General features: G+C 40.2%; 1 protein-coding gene across 5 annotated transcripts in view; it reads left to right on the top strand.

Moving 5' to 3' along the window:
- The window catches only part of CFAP70 (cilia and flagella associated protein 70), a 127,161-nt gene that overhangs the window by 10,673 nt on the left and 97,575 nt on the right, over window positions 1–18,913 (top strand). For 3 of the 5 annotated variants that reach the window (XM_032256340.1, XM_032256341.1, XM_032256339.1), the window contains exons 4-7: window positions 6,010–6,108; window positions 6,295–6,374; window positions 9,449–9,628; window positions 13,759–13,941. In XM_032256340.1, the coding sequence (XP_032112231.1) occupies window positions 6,010–6,108; window positions 6,295–6,374; window positions 9,449–9,628; window positions 13,759–13,941 (542 nt within the window). Of the gene's footprint in view, window positions 1–6,009; window positions 6,375–9,448; window positions 9,629–13,758; window positions 13,942–18,913 lie in introns of all 5 variants that reach the window. The other 2 variants (XM_032256343.1, XM_032256344.1) reach the window with 1 other exon arrangement.

Raw genomic sequence — 18,913 nt, 5'->3', positions numbered from 1 at the left:
GCTAATTTTTGTAGTTTTAGTTGAAACAGGGTTTCACCATATTGGTCAGGATGGTCTCTATCTCCTGACCTCATGATCCACCTACCTTGGTCTTCCAAAGTGCTGGGATGACAGGCGTGAGCCACTGTGCCTGGTGACACAATGATTTTAAAGAAGCCATGATAAAAACGTTTAAATGAGCAATTATAAACATGCTGGAAACAAAGGAGAAAATAGATTCAGCAAAGAAACAAAGTCTCAGGAAATAAATAGAAAATACAAAGAAGAACCAAATAGAAAGTTTAGAACTGAAAAATACAATAACTGATAGAAAAAGCTCAGTAAATGGGCATAACAGCATAATGGAGAATAGAGTAGAAAGAATCAGTGAACTGGAAGACAGGAAGGTAGAAATTACCCAGTCTTAACAATAGAGAAGAAATAGACTAAAAAAAAAAAAATGAAAGAACTTTAGAGACCTGTGGGACTATAACAGAATAACATCGGAGTCTTAGAAGGAAAGGAGAAAGAGGATGGGTCTGAAAAAGTATTCAAATAAGTAATGTATTAAAACTTCCCAAATTCGGCAAGAAACATAAGCCCACAGATTAAAGAAGCTGAGCAAAACCTCCAACAGGAGGATAAACCCAAAGAAATCTGCACTAAGAAACACAATTAAACTCATGAAAACGAATGGCACAGAAAACTTGAAAGTAGCCATGGGAAAACAGAATAACATCAGATTCTCATTAGAAACCATGAAAGTCAGAAAGAAGTGGCACAATATTTTCAGTGATAAAAGAACTGTCATCCAGGTGCAGTGGCTCATGCCTGTAATCCCAGCACTTTGGGAGGCCAAGGCGGGCAGAACACGAGGTCAGGAGATTTAGACCATCCTGCGTAACATGGTGAAACCCCATCTCTACTAAAAATACAAAAAATTAGCTGGGTATGGTGGCACACGCCTGTAGTCCCAGCTACTTGGGAGGCAGAGGCAGGAGAACTCAGGAGGTGGAGGTTGCAGTGAGCCAAGATTGCACTACTACACTCCAGCCTGGGTGACAGAGTGAGACTCCATCTCAAATAAAAAAATAAAAAAAAAAGAAAGAACCGTCAACCCAGAATTCTATACCCAGAGAAAATATCCTTCATATACAAAAGGGTAGTCAACACATCCTAAGGTGAAAGAAAACAGAGAATTTGTCACCAACAGACCTACCCAAAGAGGATAGTTGAAGGAAGTTCCCTAAACAGAAAGGAAGTGATAACCTTGGAACAGCAGAAAAGAAGAAAGCATGGTAAGGAAAAATTTGGATAAATAAAGTAAGCTTTCCTTCTTGGGTTTTCCAAATTGTGTTTGACAGTTGGAACAAAACATGACACTATGTGATGTGATTCTAAATGTACATAGAGAAAATACTTAAGGCAGTTATACTGGGAGGATAAAGGGACATAAAGGGAAGTAAGGTATCTATACATCAGTCAAACTGGTGAAATGGTGACAACAGTAGACTTTAGTAATGTACATATAATGTAATACCTAGAGCAACAACTACAAATTCTGTACAGAGATACAGTCAAAAATATTAGAGACAAAATACAGTTCTAAAAAATGTTCAAGTAATGCACAGGAAGGCAGGAAAAAGCAGAGGAATGAAAAACAGGACAAATACAGAAACAAAAGAACCCCAGCAGACTTAAGCCCTGCTATATTAATAATTAAATATACCATTAAATTGTGCCACTGCACTCCAGCCTGGGTGACAGAGTGAGCCCCCACCTCAAAACAAAACAAAACCCACCAACTAAGAGAGAGAGTGGATTTAAAAACTTGCTGTCTACAAGAAACTCAAAATATAACCATATATTCAGGTTAAAAGTAAATACTTAAGTCAATATTTACGTTTATTAGTAAAGGAAATCAAAAGTAACTATATGAGTGTCAAAGTATATTTCACAGCAAAGAAAATAATCAGACACAGACAAGTTTATTATATAATGATAAAAGGGTCAATCCACAAAGAAGATATTGTACTTCTAAGTGGGTATGCACCAAACAGCTGCACAATGTGAAGCAAAACCTGATGCAACTGACAGAAAAATAGATCAATGAAATAGATAAATCTACAATTATAGTTGGAGACTTAAACACCCCTTTCTCAACAATTTATGTAATAACTGAAGACAAAATCGGCAAGGATAGAAAAAAACCTCAGTGATGACATTAACCAACATAATCTAATCAATATTTATAGAACATGCAACAATAGTAGAATAATAATATTTTTATATCAAAATCACATCCTGGGCCATAAGCTAAACCTCAACAAGTTTAAATGAATTTAAATAATATAGAATGTGTTCTCTGACAGTAGTAGTATGTAAGTAGAAGTCAATAAGATAGTAGGAAATTCTCCAAATACTTGGTAACTAAAAGACACACTTGAAAATAATTCACGGGTCAAAAAGGAAGTCTCAAGGGAAATAAAAAAATAGTCTCAGATTAAGTGCCCACTTTGAGGCAGCAATGAGCTATGGTCCCATCCTACTGAATGCCAGCCTGGGTGACAGAGAAAGACCCTGTCTCTAAACAACAACAAAAGAAACTAAAAGGCACACTTCTAAATAATCCATGAATCAAAGAGGAAGTCTCAAGGGAAATAAAAAATACAATAAATTGAATTGAAATGAAAATATGACATATCAAGGCCTGTTGGACATGGCTAAAGCAGTGCTGAGAAAACTTACAGCACTAACTGAATACATTAGGAAAAGAAAAAGTCTCCAATCAAGTGCCCATTTCAAGAATCTAGAAAAAAAAAGAGTGAAAGAAACCCAAAGCAAGAAAAAGCAAGAAAATAAAGACAAAAACAGAAATCAATGAAATGTAAAACAGAAAAACAATTGAAAAAGGTAGATGAAACAAATAGCTGATTATTTGAAAACATCAATGAAATTTGCAAACTTCTAGAAAGACTAACCAAAAAAAAGGCGAAAAAGAAAAGAAGTTACCAATATTAGGAGTAAAATGGAATAACAACTTGAACCCTGTAGACATTAAATGGGTAATAAGGCAATATGAACAACCCTATGCACATAAACTTGACAACTAAAAGGATCAGTTCTTTAAAAAACACAAACCAGCCGGGCGCAGGGGCTCACACTTGTAATCCCAGCACTTTGGGAGGCTGAGGCAGGTGGATCACCTGAGGTTAGGAGTTCAAGACCAGCCTGACCAACATGGTGAAACCCCATTTCTACTAAAAATATAAAAATTAGCTAGGTGTGGTGGTGTGCACCTATAATCCGAGCTACTCAGGAGCCTGAGGCAGGGGAATTGCTTGAATTAGGGAGGTGGAGGTCTCAGTGAGCCGAGATCATGCCACTACACTCCAGCCTGGGCAACAGAGTGAGACTCTGTCTCAAAAAAAAAAAAAAAAAAGAAAGAAAGAGAAAGACGGGAAAAAATTTAAAGAGATGGAAGTGGAACCTATAGAATAAAAGAGACTTAAGAGATATCAACTAATTACAATGTGTGGCCTTCTTTGGCCCCTGATTCAAACAAATGGTAAAGAAAATGCCACTGAGGGACATGAAGGTTGAACAATAGAAAGATATGTCATGTTCTTAGACAGGAATGCTCAATATTATAAAGATGTAATTTTTCCTAAGTTTATTTATAAATTTAATGTGATCTCTGTAAATCAGCCAACATTTAAAAAACATTATCGAATTTCTATAGAAAATAGTTTTTTAAGTAAAAATAATCAGGAGATTCTGAAAAGAAGGATTATTAGTCCTACATGATAGAAAAACATGAAACCATAGTAAAACAGTGTAGTACTGGGACATGCGTAGACATACAAATCATTGAAACAGACTAGAAGGTCCAGATATAGTCATCAGTACTTCTAGTAAGTTAGCATATGGTTAAGATGACATGTCAAATCAATGGGGATAAGGAGGAACATGGAATATGTAACCAAATGTATTTGGGGACACTTCGGTAGCTATCTGGGAAAAAAAATGTAACCAGTCTTAAAATTACACCAAAGTTGGGCATGGTGGCTCATGCCTATAATCCCAGCACTTTGGGATGCTGAGGCAGGCAGATCACTTTAGCCCAGAAATTCAAGAACAGCCTGGGCAATATGGCAAAACTGTCTCTACAAAAAAATACAGAATAGCTGTGTGCAGTAGTGAGCCCTTGTAGCCCTAGCTACTCCAGAGGCTGAGGTGAGAGGATCACTTGAGCCCTTGAGGCAGGGGTTGCAGTGAGCTGAGATTGCACCACTGCATTCCAGCCCAAGTGACAGAATGAGACCTGGTCTCAAAAAATAAACACCAAAATAAATACCAGCTGGATAAAATATGTGTAAAAAATTAAACCATGTAAGTACCATAAGAAATCCGGGAATTAAAATAATCAGAGTGATGAAGCCTTTAGAAGTATTTCACAACTGTAGAAACCACAGAAGAAAAATATATATATTTTACATAAGCAACCATAAGATAAGCCACAAACTGGAATACAGTTTGCAATTAATTTCTCTACAGAAGGCAAATTTACCTTTAAAGAGCTCTTACATATTAATAAGAGGAAGCATCTAATGGAAAAGTATACAAAACATATGAAAGGAATATGAAAATTTCATGGAAAAGGAACTATAACTGGTCCTTAAATATATGGAAAAAATTTCAACCTGACTCTAATACAAAAAATAAACTTATGCTTAGATGCTATTTTCATCTGTCAGATTATAAAGATCACAGAGGTTGATAACATACCACACAGGTAAATGTGTTATCAAACTCTGTTATCTGTGCTGAAAACGCTAAAGCTGAATGAAAGTAGGAAACACAGGAATTGAGAAACAAATTAAATACTATGAGGAATAAAATGAGATAAATCTAGAAGATGTGACATTCTATGTAACTATTAGCCTGGTGTCTTCAACAAAAGACAGAAATATTTGAGAGAGAATGTATGTGTAAAGGGGGGACTGTTATAAATGAAAAGAAACATGACAACCAAATGCAACATGTGGTCTTTGAGTAGATTCTGGTTTGAACAGACCAGCTATAAAATAATTTTGGGGATAACTTGGAAATGTTAAGTATAAAATGGACACTAGATGAATTAAGGAATTATTTAATGCTATTATCACACACTTGCTAGATGTGGAAACTATGGTTTTCTAGGAAAATGTCTTATTGGGGATTTATAAACTTTGGTATTTAGGAGTAAAATATCATGATGTCTGTAATTTATTTTAAAAGTACTTCAGCAAGCAAAGCAAATATGATAAGGTATTTGAGCAAACAAAGCTACATATGATGAAGGAAAAAAATTGTTAAATTTAGATTATGGTTATATGGATAGTTGTTGTACTATTCTGCTTTGTGTACTGAAATTTTTATAGTAAATGTTAAGCATACAGAGTAATGCTGTAGTAAAAAACATTGTACACACTCTGCATGCTACCGGATTACTCCAAAATCTGTTAAACCTTATGGGAGGCAATATGGGGAGATCCAGAGCAGTGTTTTTCTTTTTTCTTTTCTTTTTTTTGACCCAAGTTCAAGGGATAAATCCAAGATAGAGCAGTGTTTTTTAAACTTCAGATTGTGACTTTTTTAGTCATTCCTAAAATCAATTGATGGGCATTATGACCAGTAATTTCTTCTATATGAAATAGAGTAGAAAATGCCTAAGGATTTTGACCTAGTAAAGATTAATAGTATATGAAGCTTTGTTATATAATCATATGTATCAGTTCCTTTTATACATATGCATGTACGTGATTATAATCTAAAACCCATTTCTATTATAGCTTGCAGGCAAAAAGTTCAAAAGTTACTGAAGTGGTCCAGTGTTTTCCACCAAGAGTCACTGATGTTGGCGCCTTCTCTACTTTCAAGTTTATTTTTTTAAACTTATATATTTTTGACAGTGCTTTGTTTGTTGCACCCTGGTTATTGGATGGATGAATTTTAAATGTCTCATTTTCTTTGTTTTGATTTTTCTAGTAACTGTGACTGAAGTTTTACCAAAGGAAAAGAAACAGAAAGAAGAAAAGACCTTAATTCTTGGTCAAGCTGTGGTGGATCTTCTTCCCTTACTGGAAGGTCAGATGTATGCTTTGCCCAAAAGCGGAAATGGCAAAGCTCATAAAATTTAGCCCCAGACAGATACAGAAATTAGCCTTAATGAATTTGAGGGATTTGAGGGGAAAAGTGGGCACATTTATTCTGCTTGCAATCGCACTAACTTAACCCTTTCTTCTTTGGCTCAACATGGGCTTCTTTTTGCAGGACAGAGTTCATTCCAAACAGCAGTTCCGTTGCACCCGGTGCAGGGCTCACCCTTAGAGACTCCTAGTTCAAGTGTTAAGGTAATCAGAGTTTTAGCTCTCTATATTTTAGCTTGCCATTCAATCTAACAAGTCTGTCCGCTATTAAGGTTCAATTCAGTTGAGTGTAATGCATTGGGCATTTTCTTTTCACAGCACATACAGTGTTAGATTCTGGGAAACAAAGATAATAAGACAGAGTCCTACTTTGAAAGCCCACAATCTGTATATCATAGATTATAACCCAGTGTGATTAAATGGTGGAGTGAAGCACATGGGCACAGAGCAGGTATCAGTTACATTGTCCACGGCTAGAGGCAAGGAAGGCTTAACCATGGAAATAACTCTTGAGCTATGTTCTGATGGATCACATAGTATATGAAAGCATCTCATATACTTTAGGGCGTGGTAGCATGCTTCTCATTGAAAATTTCTAATCCAACAGTTCCAGCCCAGACCCCTTTCTGGAATTCTAAAATGTCAGACTTTACAAGCACCTACTATATACCTCTATAATGTTATCCCATAGGCACCTAAAACTCAACATTCCAGAAGTGAACTCAGTATTTTCCCTGAAACCTATTCTTCCTTTAATCTTAGTTTTTTGACTAGTGGCATCACCCATCCATGAAATCATGGAACATAGAACCTAAATTACATCTATGACTGTTCCCTCAGACCCTAACTACATCCAGTCCTCAAATTTGCCTTTCATCACATCCTGCCTTTTCCATCTTCTAAGTGTCTTTAGGTTTCCTTTTTGGATTCATTCCTACTTTTTATTGCCTTATTATCTCTCACTTGGATGGTTACAAGTAGTCTTGTGCCTACCTTTGCCTCCCTCTAGTTCAATCTTCCCATGGCTTGCACAGTGATTAAAAAGTGAATCTGATCTCATCTCTTCCCCTACTTAGTACTGTGTAGTTCATGGATTCACCCACTGCTTACAAGTTAAGGTCCAGGTCCAGATTGCCTAGCAGGCATACAGCATTTTTTTTTTTTTTTAGACGGAGTATTGCTCTGTTGCCAGGCTGGAGTGCAGTGGCACGATCCCAGCTCATTGTAACCTCCGCCTCCTGGGTTCAAGCAATTCTCCTGCCTTAGCTTCCTGAGTAGCTGGAACTACAGGCGTGCAGCGCCACGCCCAGCTAATTTTTATATTTTTCATTAGAGACTGGGTTTCACCATGTTGGCCAGGATGATCTTGATCTCTTGACCTCATGATCCACCCGCCTTGGCCTCCCAAAGTGCTGGGATTTCAGATGTGAGCCACCGCGCCTGGTCAGCATATTTTATGATGGGAGCCTCCCTCTTTAACCTCATCTTCCATTATTCCTCTCCTTATATTAATATTTCAAGTTCCAGAATCCTGAATTACTTACATATACCTAAACAGAAGATACCATACTGTTCCAATCCCCCTTTACATAGACTATTTTTCCCTCTAAGACTAGTCAAGTGCCATAGTGAGAAGCGGGGAAGGAAGAGAACAAAAAATTTGATCTGTAACTGACTGTGAACAGTCAACTGAGATAACTCACTACCTTTGGACCAGCCTACATAAACTGTTCGTATCTAGAATTATTTCTCTTTCCTTTCTCTGCTAATCCAGGTTTTAAATGATAGTCATCCTGTGACTGTCAGCCCAGCCAAATAGTTATTCACTTCCTCCTTGGTGTCCTTGACTGTACCATTTTGTACAGGTCTCTAGTATAGATTTCACATAAATTATGGCACTATGCCATGAGTTCCATGTTGAAAGGAACTATATATTCTTTGTCTTTATATCCCTAGTGATGTAGCAAAGTGCCTAGCATTCAATACATAATTTTTTTTTTTTTTTTTGAGATGGAGTCTTGCTCTTGTTGTCCAGGCTGGAGTGCAATGGCGTGATCTCAGCTCACTGCAACCTCCACTTCCTGGGTTCAAGCAATCCTCCTGTCTCAGCCTACCAAATATCTGGGATTGCAGGAAGTCACTACCATGCCTGGCTAATTTTTATATATTTTTTCTTTTTTTGAGACAGAGTCTTGCCCTGTAGCCCAGGCTAGAGTGCAGTGGCGTGATCTTGTCCCACTGCATCCTCCATCTCCCAGGTCCCGGTTCAAGCCATTCTCCTGCCTCAGCCTCCCAAATAGCTGGAATTACAGGCATGCGACACCATGCCCAGATAATTTTTGTATTTTTAGTAGAAACGGGGTTTCACCATGTTGGCCAGCCTGGTCTTGAACTCATGTGATCTCAGGTGATCCGCCCGCCTCAGCCTCCCAAAGTTCTGAGATTACAGGCATGAGCCACCTTGCCCAGCCTCAAAACACATTTAAAACCTATTTTGTACGTGTCCTGAGTGAAAATGTCAGAGATATACACATATATGTCTATACCTATTTATGTGGAATATATACATGACTATTTGAAAACAAATATTTTCTTATTACAAAGCATTACATTTAAATTACAAAAATAATCATAAGATATAGACTAGCCAAAAAAGTATCCAATCTCACTTACTCATGTACAACTACTATTGACATTTCATTTTTTTTTCTTTTTTTGAGATGGAGTTTCGCTCTTATTGCCCAGGCTGGAGTGCAATGGCACAATCTCAGCTCACTGCCTCCCCAGGTTCAAGTGATTCTCCTGCCTCAGCCTCAGCCTCCCCAGTAGCTGGGACTACAGGGGATGCACCACCACGGCTGGCTAATTTTGGTATTTTTAGTAGAGATGGGTATTTACCATGTTGGCCAGGCTAATCTTGAACTCCTGATCTCGGGTGATACACCTGCCTCGGCTCCCAAAGTCCTGGGATTATAGGAGTGAGCCACCACACCCAGCCAGCATTTCAATTGAATCTTCCAATTCCTGTTTATATGTATTTATATATATACTTTACCTCGGAATGGTAGAGTGGGAAGGGATCTAGTTTAGGGATAAGATTCTCTTCTTGGCCCTGTCTTCTCTAAATCATGGGACTTACAGAATATTATTTCAGTTTATGGAAATAATTAAGCTTTACCTTCTTATCTTGAAGAGTGATACGAGATTCAAATGAGTTAATGAAAAAAGGAAGACCTCTGGCAATTTTCAAAATGCTGCATAATTTTATTCTTTTACAGCAGTGCAGTCTTGAAGTTAAAGTATTAGTGGCAGAACCTTTACTGACTACAGCCCAGATCTCAGGGGGCAATCTACTGAAGGTCACATTGGAGGCTGCTTACTCTGTGCCTGAATCCTTCATTCCAACAGGTCCTGGGCAGAACTACATGGCCGGTCTGCAAGTGCCATCAGTTGGAGAGGTAAAGCCCTACTGCCAGATATTTATAGAGATTCAAACATGTCTGCACTCACATAGCCATCTCTTCCTCACCTCTGAGATTTCATTCAAAGCACTACTTTGCTAATGGCCGAGATTTATTTTAGGCTTGAAAAATAAAGTTTATTTCTGTTTTGTATACAGATTTTAATGTTAATGATTTACATATTTATTATATATTGTACATTAAATATAATTTACATAAATGGTGGAAAATATGTCAGACATTTAAAATGGCCAATTTTGGTGTATTTCCTTACAGATTATTTTTATGTGTACATTTTATAGATTTTGTACAATTACTTTATTAAACAAAACTTTCTCTTAATTCTATGTTATTTTCTTAGGCCAAATTTCTAGATATAGGAATGATTGGCTATGGAGTTTCTTAGGCTCTTGATGGAGATTTCTAAATTGCTGCTAAAAGGCTTATATTCAGTTAACACTTCCACTTGTCTTATATCCAGGGCCATGTATGTGAATGACCCACTAAAGTTGTGTAGCAACTGTTCAGTTTGCTGAGGACTTATGAGGTTCTTGGGACATGAGACTTTCAGCATGACAACTGGGACAGTCCTAGGCAAATGAGGTGGCTGATCGCCCTTCCAGGGAGCAGCCTACATAGCTATATGAGGCAGATCTGTGCTTTGCCTTCTCTCCAACTTTGGGATTCTATTGAAAAATTTCTATTTGTTTTTGCTAATTTTAATAATTAAAAGTACCTTTTATTTGTTTTGTTTTGTTTTTCTTTTGGAGGTCTTAGTATTTTTCTTATGATTTATTAAATTCTGGCCAGGATGGGATGGCTCATGCCTATAATCCCAGCACTTTGGGAGGCTGAGGCTGGTAGATCACCTGAGGTTAGGAGTTCGAGACCAGCCTAGCCAACATGGTGAAACCCTGTCTCTACTAAAAATACAAAATAATTAGCCAGGTGTGGTGGCAGCCACCTATAATCCCAGCTACTGGGGAGGCCGAGGCAGGAGAATCACTTGAACCTGGGAGGTGGAGGTTGCAGTGAGCTTAGATCGCGCTATTGCGCTACAGCCTGAGCAGCAAGAGCGAAACTCTGTCTCAAAAAAAAAAAAAAAAATTCTTCATATATAGAGAAAAATAATGTTTTTTTTTTCCCAAGTTTGTCAATTTATGCTTTATCATGTTTATTTCTGGTGTATTATTTATTTTTAATTTGGGTCATTGCTTTGGTATACAAAAGTTTTTTAATATTACATCTTTTTCTTTTAGGTTTCTTGCATCATTTTAAACTTGAAAAGGGCTCCTTTATTCTGATGTTTGATGAAAGGATGCCCTTCCAGGTCCTAGTTTTGTTTTTGTTTTTGGAGATGGAGATGGAGATGGAGTCTCGCTCTGTCTCGCTCTGTCACTCAGAGTGGAGTACAGTGGCATTATCTTGGCTCACTGCAACCTCTGCCTCCCGGGTTCAAGCAATTCTTCTGCCTCAGCCTCCCAAGTAGCTGGAACTACAGGCGCCTGCCACCATGCCTGGCTAATTTTTTGAATTTTAGTAGAGACAGGGTTTCACCGTGTTGCCACGGCTGGTCTTGAACTCCTGACCTCAGGTGATCTGCCTGCCTCAGCCTCCAAAAGTGCTAGGATTGTAGGAGTGAGCCATTGCACCTGGCCCCAGGTCCTAGTTTTTACAGTAGTCTTAGTTCCAGCTTCCTGTCCCACTGGGCACAGGGCCATGCTTCCTTCTCTATAAGAGTGTCTGGATCTGACATTTCCTTGGTTGGTACAGCATCAGCCCATGAGCTTATCCCGTAGGTATTGAGTTGCTGCTGCTGCCAGTTCTGGCACTTTTAAACTTTCTTTTTTTGAGACAGAGTCTCACCCTGTTGCCCAGGCTGGAGTGCAGTGGTGCAATCTCGGCTCACTGTAACTTCCACCTCCCAGGTTCAAGCGATTCTCTTGCCTCACCCTCCTGAGTAGCTGGGACTACAGGCGCCTGCCACCACACCTGGCTAATTTTTGTATTTTTAGTACAGACGGTCTTTCATCATATTGGCCAGGCTAGTCTCGAACTCCTGACCTTGTGATCCATCTGCCTCGGCTTCCCAAAGTGCTAGGATTACAGGCGTGAGCCACCGCGCCCAGCCTAGACTTTCATTTACTTCTTTTGGCCTTGGCTATGTGATAAAAGAAAGCTTTTTTGTTGTTGTTGTTGCTGTTCTACTGTATCCATTATGTTGATGTGTTTGTTGCTGACGAAGGGTCTGTTGTACTTTGGTTTTCTATAGTGTTGGAAATAGAATGTTTTTTATATATATGTATATTTTTAATATATATATATATATATGTATATATAATTGCGTTTTAGGTTTTGGGGTACATGTGCAAGATTGTTGCATAGGTACATACATGGCAGTGTGGTTTGCTGCCTTCCTTCCCATCACCTATATCTGGCATTTCTCCCCATGTTATCTCTCCCCAACTCCCCAGCCCCCAATGTTCCTCTCCTAGTTCCCCTCACAGATCCCAGTGTGTGATGCTCCCCTCCCTGTGTCGATGTGTTCTCATTGTTCAACACCTGCCTATGAGTGAGAACATGCAGAGTTTGATTTTCTGTTCTTGTGTCAGTTTGCTGAGAATGATGGTTTCCAGCTTCATCCATGTCCCTGCAAAGGACACGAACTCATAATTTTTTATGGCTGTATAGTATTCCATGGTGTATATGTGCCACATTTTCCCTGTCCAGTCTATCATTGATGGACAGTTGGAAACTTCTTTTAAGGACCATTTATATTTCTTTTCCAGTAAACTTTTTGTTCCTGTTCTTTGTCTATCTATATATGTCTGTATCTATCTATTATTAAGAGACAGGGTCTCACTCTATTACCTAGGCTGGAGTGCAGTGCACAATCATAGAATACAGTAACCTTGAACTTCTGGACTCAAGCAATCCTCTCACCTTACCCTCCCAAGTAGCTGGGACTACAGGTGCATGCCATCTCACCTGGCTAATTTTTAATTTTTTTTTTTTGTCAAAATGGGGTCTTGCTGTGTTGCCCAGGCTCGTTTTGAACTCCTGGCTTCAAGTGATCCTCCTGGCTCTATCTCCCAAAGTGTTGGGATTATAGTCATTAAGCCACCTTGCCTGGCTGATATCTCATTGTTTTAATGTGTATTTTACTGATTATTAATGAAATGTAGCATGTTTTTATTTAAATGTTGCATTATTGGCCGGGCACGGTGGCTCAAGCCTGTAATCCCAGCACTTTGGGAGGCTGAGGCGGGTGGATCACGAGGTCAAGAGATCGAGACCATCCTGGTCAACATGGTGAAACCCTGTCCCTACTAAAAATACAAAAAATTAGCTGGGCATGGTGGTGCGTGCCTGTAATCCCAGCTACTCAGGAGGTTGAGGCAGGAGAATTGCCTGAACCCGGGAGGCGGAGGTTGCAGTGAGCCGAGATCGCGCCATTGCACTCCAGCCTGGGTAACAAGAGTGAAACTCCGTCTCAAAAACAAAACACAAACAAACAAAAAAGTTGTGTTTTCTAATTTCCCCTTCTATAAATTGCCTACTTATCTATTTTACCAATTTTTACTGCAAGTATACTTTGGATAAGTTATAAGACATGAAAATGCCTATATTTTTAGCCCCTTGCCAGATTTTGGTTTGTTTTCTGAAGGATAATTTTTAAACAGGTGTAAACACAACTCTCATATAAGCAAAAATAACACAGGATTTGGTCCAAGATTTTGTTTAACTAATTAATGAGGGAATCAGTAAAATGTGACAACGAGTTCAAAGGAGTATATAGGCATATGGAATGCTGAAATTAATTTGCCAGTTTTAAAACTTGTCATTAGCTCCAGGGCAGAAATTAGTTACATTGCCACTGGACAAACTGTATCTGCATATTTGTGAACAAGAATAATTTGCATTATTATCAAATGTCTATAAGTTACAGAATTATAAAATAGCACAAAGGCAAAGAAGGGCACAGGCCCCTCTCTAGAATCAGATTAATTATAGAAGGGTATGTTTGACAACACTTAGCATACCATTGAAAATACTCTTGAGTAATCTTTTTGTCCATTTCAAAGTCCTTTATAATCTTTCCTGATGTATGATATTTATTTCTGTAGAAAGACTATCCCATTTTATTTAAGAATGGAACTCTGAAGCTTGGAGGGGAAAGAGAACCTGTTCCCCGGCCCAAAAAGTGGCCAATTGCCAACATTCTGGCTCCAGGAGCTAATAACATTCCTGATGCATTCATCGTTGGTGGTCCCTATGAAGAAGAAGATGGAGAACTCAACCATCCTGAGGTGAGAGACAGCCTGATGTACAGGTTTTTGTGATAAATTTAGTATACTGACAGATGATAAAACATTTTGTGAAACACTGTAATTTATATATATCTGCCACCTGTCAAAATAAAACAATTACATCCCAATATGAAACACTTATCTAATTCTGATGCAAATATCTCTGACTTCTTAAGTCCAGCAAACAAAATAATTTATATCAAATGTACTCTTTATTTTTTTCCCTCATCCTGTTACTAAAACTCTTTATTTTAAATTTATTTATTTATGAATAGGTAATTATCAGTCACTGTCAAAATTAAAAACCAAGATATATGTAGTGAAAGCGTCCCTCTATTTATGTCTCTTCCTTCTAATTCCCTTCCATCTCATTATCCTAGTAATGATAGCAGCAGTAGCCAGTCTGGAGCAGCCCCTGCCATGATGCTGGCTGCAATGGGGGAGGCCCAGCTGGGTCTACACGCTCCATGGAGCCAGCAGGAGCCAGGAAGAAGTGGGAGCCCCACCCTCCCATGTGCAGCTGCAGCTGCCCAGCCACGTACCAGCTGCATACCCAGGCATCTCTGCACTCTTGGAGGCTGGGAAGCCCTCCTGCCCCCATAGGTTTGGAAGTGCCTGCTCCCACTGCCTGGTCTCTGCCCACTCCCAGTGCCTGCTCCAATTTCAGAGTAAAGCTGTGGCCGAGCATGGGTGCTGTCACAGCCTGGCCAGGTGTGCATGCACTCAGGCCAGCACTGACACACGAACCCCCTGCTGCCTCGGTCTCCCTCCAGACTTTGGGCACCCATGAGCATGGGAGAAAGTCCGAGGGGATGCTGAGGGCAACTTGGCATGGGCCTGCAGGCGCCCCTTGGCATGAACAACCAGGGTGCCGTGGATGGCAGGAGGCAGACAGGCTCCTGGGCAAAAAGGGTCAGGTTCCTAGTGAAACCCCACCTTCAGGCCAGGGACTGCCTAAGGTCTGGGGACCAGGCTGCTAGTTCTGTGGACCGGAATGAGAACTTATGGTGCTTTTTCTGGGCTTACCCATGGCCTCCCATGGATCAATCAGTATCCACTTCCTCCCCTCTGAAGTCCATAAAAATGCAGGACTCAGCCAGACTCAGGCAAAGAATGGGATGACCTGCCTGTGGAGAGGAGCTACCCACTGTGGGTCTCCTCTCTTCTGAGAGCTGGACACTCATCAGGACAACCTGTCTGCAGAGAGGAGCTACCACTACTCAGTGAGTCTCATCTGAGCTGTTCTGTTGCTCAGTAAAGCACCTCTTTGCCTTGGTCACCCACCACTTGTCTGTGTAACTCATTCTTCCTGGACACTGGACAAGAACTCAGGACCTGCTGAATGTTGGGGCTGAAAGAGCTGTAACACAAACAGGGTTGAAACCCTTGCTCACCACATTGTAGGTGACAAGAAGGAGAAAAGAGAGAAGAGCTGCAGTCCTTCAGGAAGCCCAGACCTAGAAGCTCCCTGAGCCAGGGCTGACACTTGGGGCTCTTCGGTTTCTAGCACCACTGCATTCCCCATTGCCAGCCATGGAAGCTGTCTGCAGTACACTTGGTTCAGCCGCAGCCTCGCAGGGAGCTAGCACCTGTGCTGTGCCTGGAGCTGCCGGCCCTGCTGCAGCCAGCATGCCTGGCTGTGCACAGCGGCCAGACCCCATGATCGTGTGGGATCCAGTCCAGTAGCACAAACCTAGCACAGCCTGCCAGCCTGAGTGGGTAAAATGAGCCCAGCAGGCCCAAGCAAAAGTTGGGCAAAGGTGCCACCAACCACAGAGGTTTTCTGCTGGAAAAGCAGTTCAAGGATTCTGTGACAGTAGTTACCTTTATTACAGTTTCTTGTGTTTCCTTCTAGATACTTTCTTATGCATATAAAAGCAAATGCATAAGTCAAAAGAAGACTCAGAGACAGAAACATTTAGAAAAGTAAAGAAAAGGTTTCCTTGCAAATTGTGAAAGAGAGTCAGACTTCAGAAGGATTGGCTCACCAAATAAAAAATAAGTATAGTCATCTTGGCTGGGCACAGTGGCTGATGCCTGTAAGGCTGGCACTTCAGGAGGCTGAGGCAGGCCTCCTCCTCACTGAAATCAGGAGCTCAAGACTAGCCTGGCCAACATGATGAAACCCTGTCTGTACTAAAAATACAAAACTTAGCTGGGCATCGTGGCACATGCCTGTATTTCCAGCTGCTTGGGAGACTGAGGCACAAGAATCACTTGAACTGGGAGGCAGAAGTTGAAGTGAGCCAGGATTGTGCCACTGCACTCCAGCCTGAGTGACAGAGTGAGATTCTGTCTCAAAAAAAAAAAAAAAGATAGTGATCCCTTGGTATACAGGGGGGATTGTTACCAGGACCCCTGCATGTATCAAAATTTGTGCATACTCAAGTCCTGCAGTCAACCCTGTAGAAATCATGTATAGGAAAAGTTGGCCCTCCATAAATGTGGTTTTACATCCGACAAATACTGTATTTTTTATCCATATTTGGTTTAAAAATGGGCCAGGCACAGTGGCTCATGTCTGTAATCCCACCACTTTGGGAGGCCAAGTTGGACAGATCACTGGAGGCAGGAGTCTGAGACCAGCCTGGCCAATATGGTGAAACCCCATCTCTACTAAAAACACAAAAATTAGCCAGTGTAGTGACGTGTGTCTGAATCCCAGCTCCTCGGGAGACTGAGGCCCGAGAATTGCTCGAACCCAGGAGGTAGAAACTGCAGTGAGCTGAGATCATACCACTGCATTCCAGCCTGGGCAACAGAGCAAGACTTTGTATCAAAAAAAAAAAAAAAAAGATTCACATATGTATAAGTGGACCCATGCAATTCAAATTTGAATAGTGGCAAGCATCTGAATCCTACCTTCTTGGAAGGCTGAGGCACGACAATTGCTTGAACTTAGGAGGCAGAGGCTGCAGTGAGCTGAGATCGCACCACTGCACTCCAGCCTGGGCAACAGAGCAAGATTCTGTCTCCAAAAAAAAAAAAAAGATTCACATAAGTGGAAACATGCAATTCAAATTGTGTTGTTCAAGGGTCAAGTGTATTTATAAGAAACAACACAAAATTACCAACGTGACCCCATTTACATTAATCTATTCATGGCAAAACTGCAGGTTTCTTCACTTGATTCTCAGATATACAAAGATTATAAAATATCTTCAGACATCAGCATAATAAACATTAGGGATAAAAGTACTTTTCTTTTCTTTCTTTTTTTTTTTTTTTTTTGAGATGGAGTTTTGCTCCTGTTGCCCAGGCTGGAGTGCAATGGTGCAATCTCGGCTCACTGCCGCCTCTGCCTCCTGGGTTCAAGTGATTCCCCCACCTCCGAGTAGCTGGGATTATAGGTGTCCGCCACCACACCTGGCTAATTTTTGTATTTTTAGTACAGAATGGGTTTCATCATGTTGGCCAGGCTGGTCTTGAACTCCTGACCTCAGGTGATCCACCTGCCTCAGCCCCCCAAAGTGCTGGGATTACAGGTGTGAGCCACTGTGCCTGGCCAATAATGGTACTTTTCTTTAGGATGTCCAGATTTTCAGGAAATATTCAAAGTCTTGTTATTTTTGGAACTAGAATCTGTTGGGAAAAAACTGCTATTTTTGCTTTATTTCAAGGTATTAATGTTTTCTTTGTTTGAGACAGAGTCTCACTCTCTCACCCAGGCTGGAGTGCAATGACGTAATCTCTACTCACTGCAACCTCTGCCTCTTGGGTTCAAGCTATTCTCATGCCTCAGCCACGTGAGTAGCTGGGATTACTGGCACATGTCACCATGCCCTGCAAATTTTTGTATTTTTAGTAGAGACAGGATTTCACCATATTGACCAGGCTGGTCTCTAACTCCTGATCTTAAGTGATCCACCCACCTCAGCCTCCCAAAGTGCTGGGATTACAGGCACGAGCAACCACGGCCAGCCTGTTTTTTTGTTTTTAACTGGATGTATAAAGCGTTTAATCAGACAGTCATATATGCACTAACTAATGCATACATGCATTCTTTCCGCATTGTTTTTGTTACACAAATGTAAAGAATGCATACTTATATTACTTTGTGGTGTATTTTGGAGATTTTTCCACATTACATAAAGAGCAGTCTCACTCTTTTTCTTTATTTGTACAGACATACTTTAATATATACTTACTAATTATATTAATGAACACATAAATTTGTCGAGGACATAGAAAATGGTACAGCACACTTACAAGTGTTTCTTGAATTAGCTGATAATCCACTGATGGAAACATTTAATAGAATAATTTGTTAAATGGGGATGGTTGAATTATTTTTCATTGTCTGACTCTAAATATTTAAAATAGTAGAGATGAGGCCAACACTATTGGTGAAACACTGTGCGGTGTCTTTTCTCATCATTATGATTAGTAAAAATTAGTACTTGGCTGGGCGCGGTGGCTCCTGCCTGTAATCCTAGCACTTTGGGAGACTAAGGCAGGCAGATCATGGGGTTGGGAGTTCAAGACCAGCCTGACCAACATGGTGAAACCCCATCTATACTAAAAATACAAAAATTAGCCAGGCATGGTGGCAGCCACCTGTAATCTCGGCTACTCAGGAGGCTGAGGCAGGAGAATCACTTGAAACTGGGAGAAAGAGGTTGCAGTGAACCAAGATTACGCCACTGCACTCCAGCCTGGGTGACAGAGCGAGACCATCTCAAAAAAACAAAGTTCATACTTTTCTTAGATGTATATTTTAATTTAGATCAGACATTTTATTTTAGATATTCAGATTTATGTTTTAGTTTAGATAGTTAATTCTCAACCCTGGCTGCAAATTACAGTCACCAGGAAAGCATGTGAAACAACAATAACAATGGCTAAGTGCTAACCCATGTAAACTATGTAAGAATTGTAAGAATTTACTTTTAAAATAGTACCAATGCCAGGTGTTTCTTGTTTTTTTTTTGGTTGTTTTGTTTCTTTTTTTTAGACAGGACCTCACTGTGTC

The sequence above is a fragment of the Sapajus apella genome, unplaced genomic scaffold (genome assembly GCF_009761245.1).
Source record: "Sapajus apella isolate SASKATOON/1434 unplaced genomic scaffold, GSC_monkey_1.0 scaffold94, whole genome shotgun sequence".
In the NCBI taxonomy this organism is placed as follows: domain Eukaryota; kingdom Metazoa; phylum Chordata; class Mammalia; order Primates; family Cebidae; genus Sapajus; species Sapajus apella.
The sequence above is the reverse complement of the archived record's forward strand: the minus strand, read 5'-3'. Positions and strand labels throughout refer to the sequence as shown.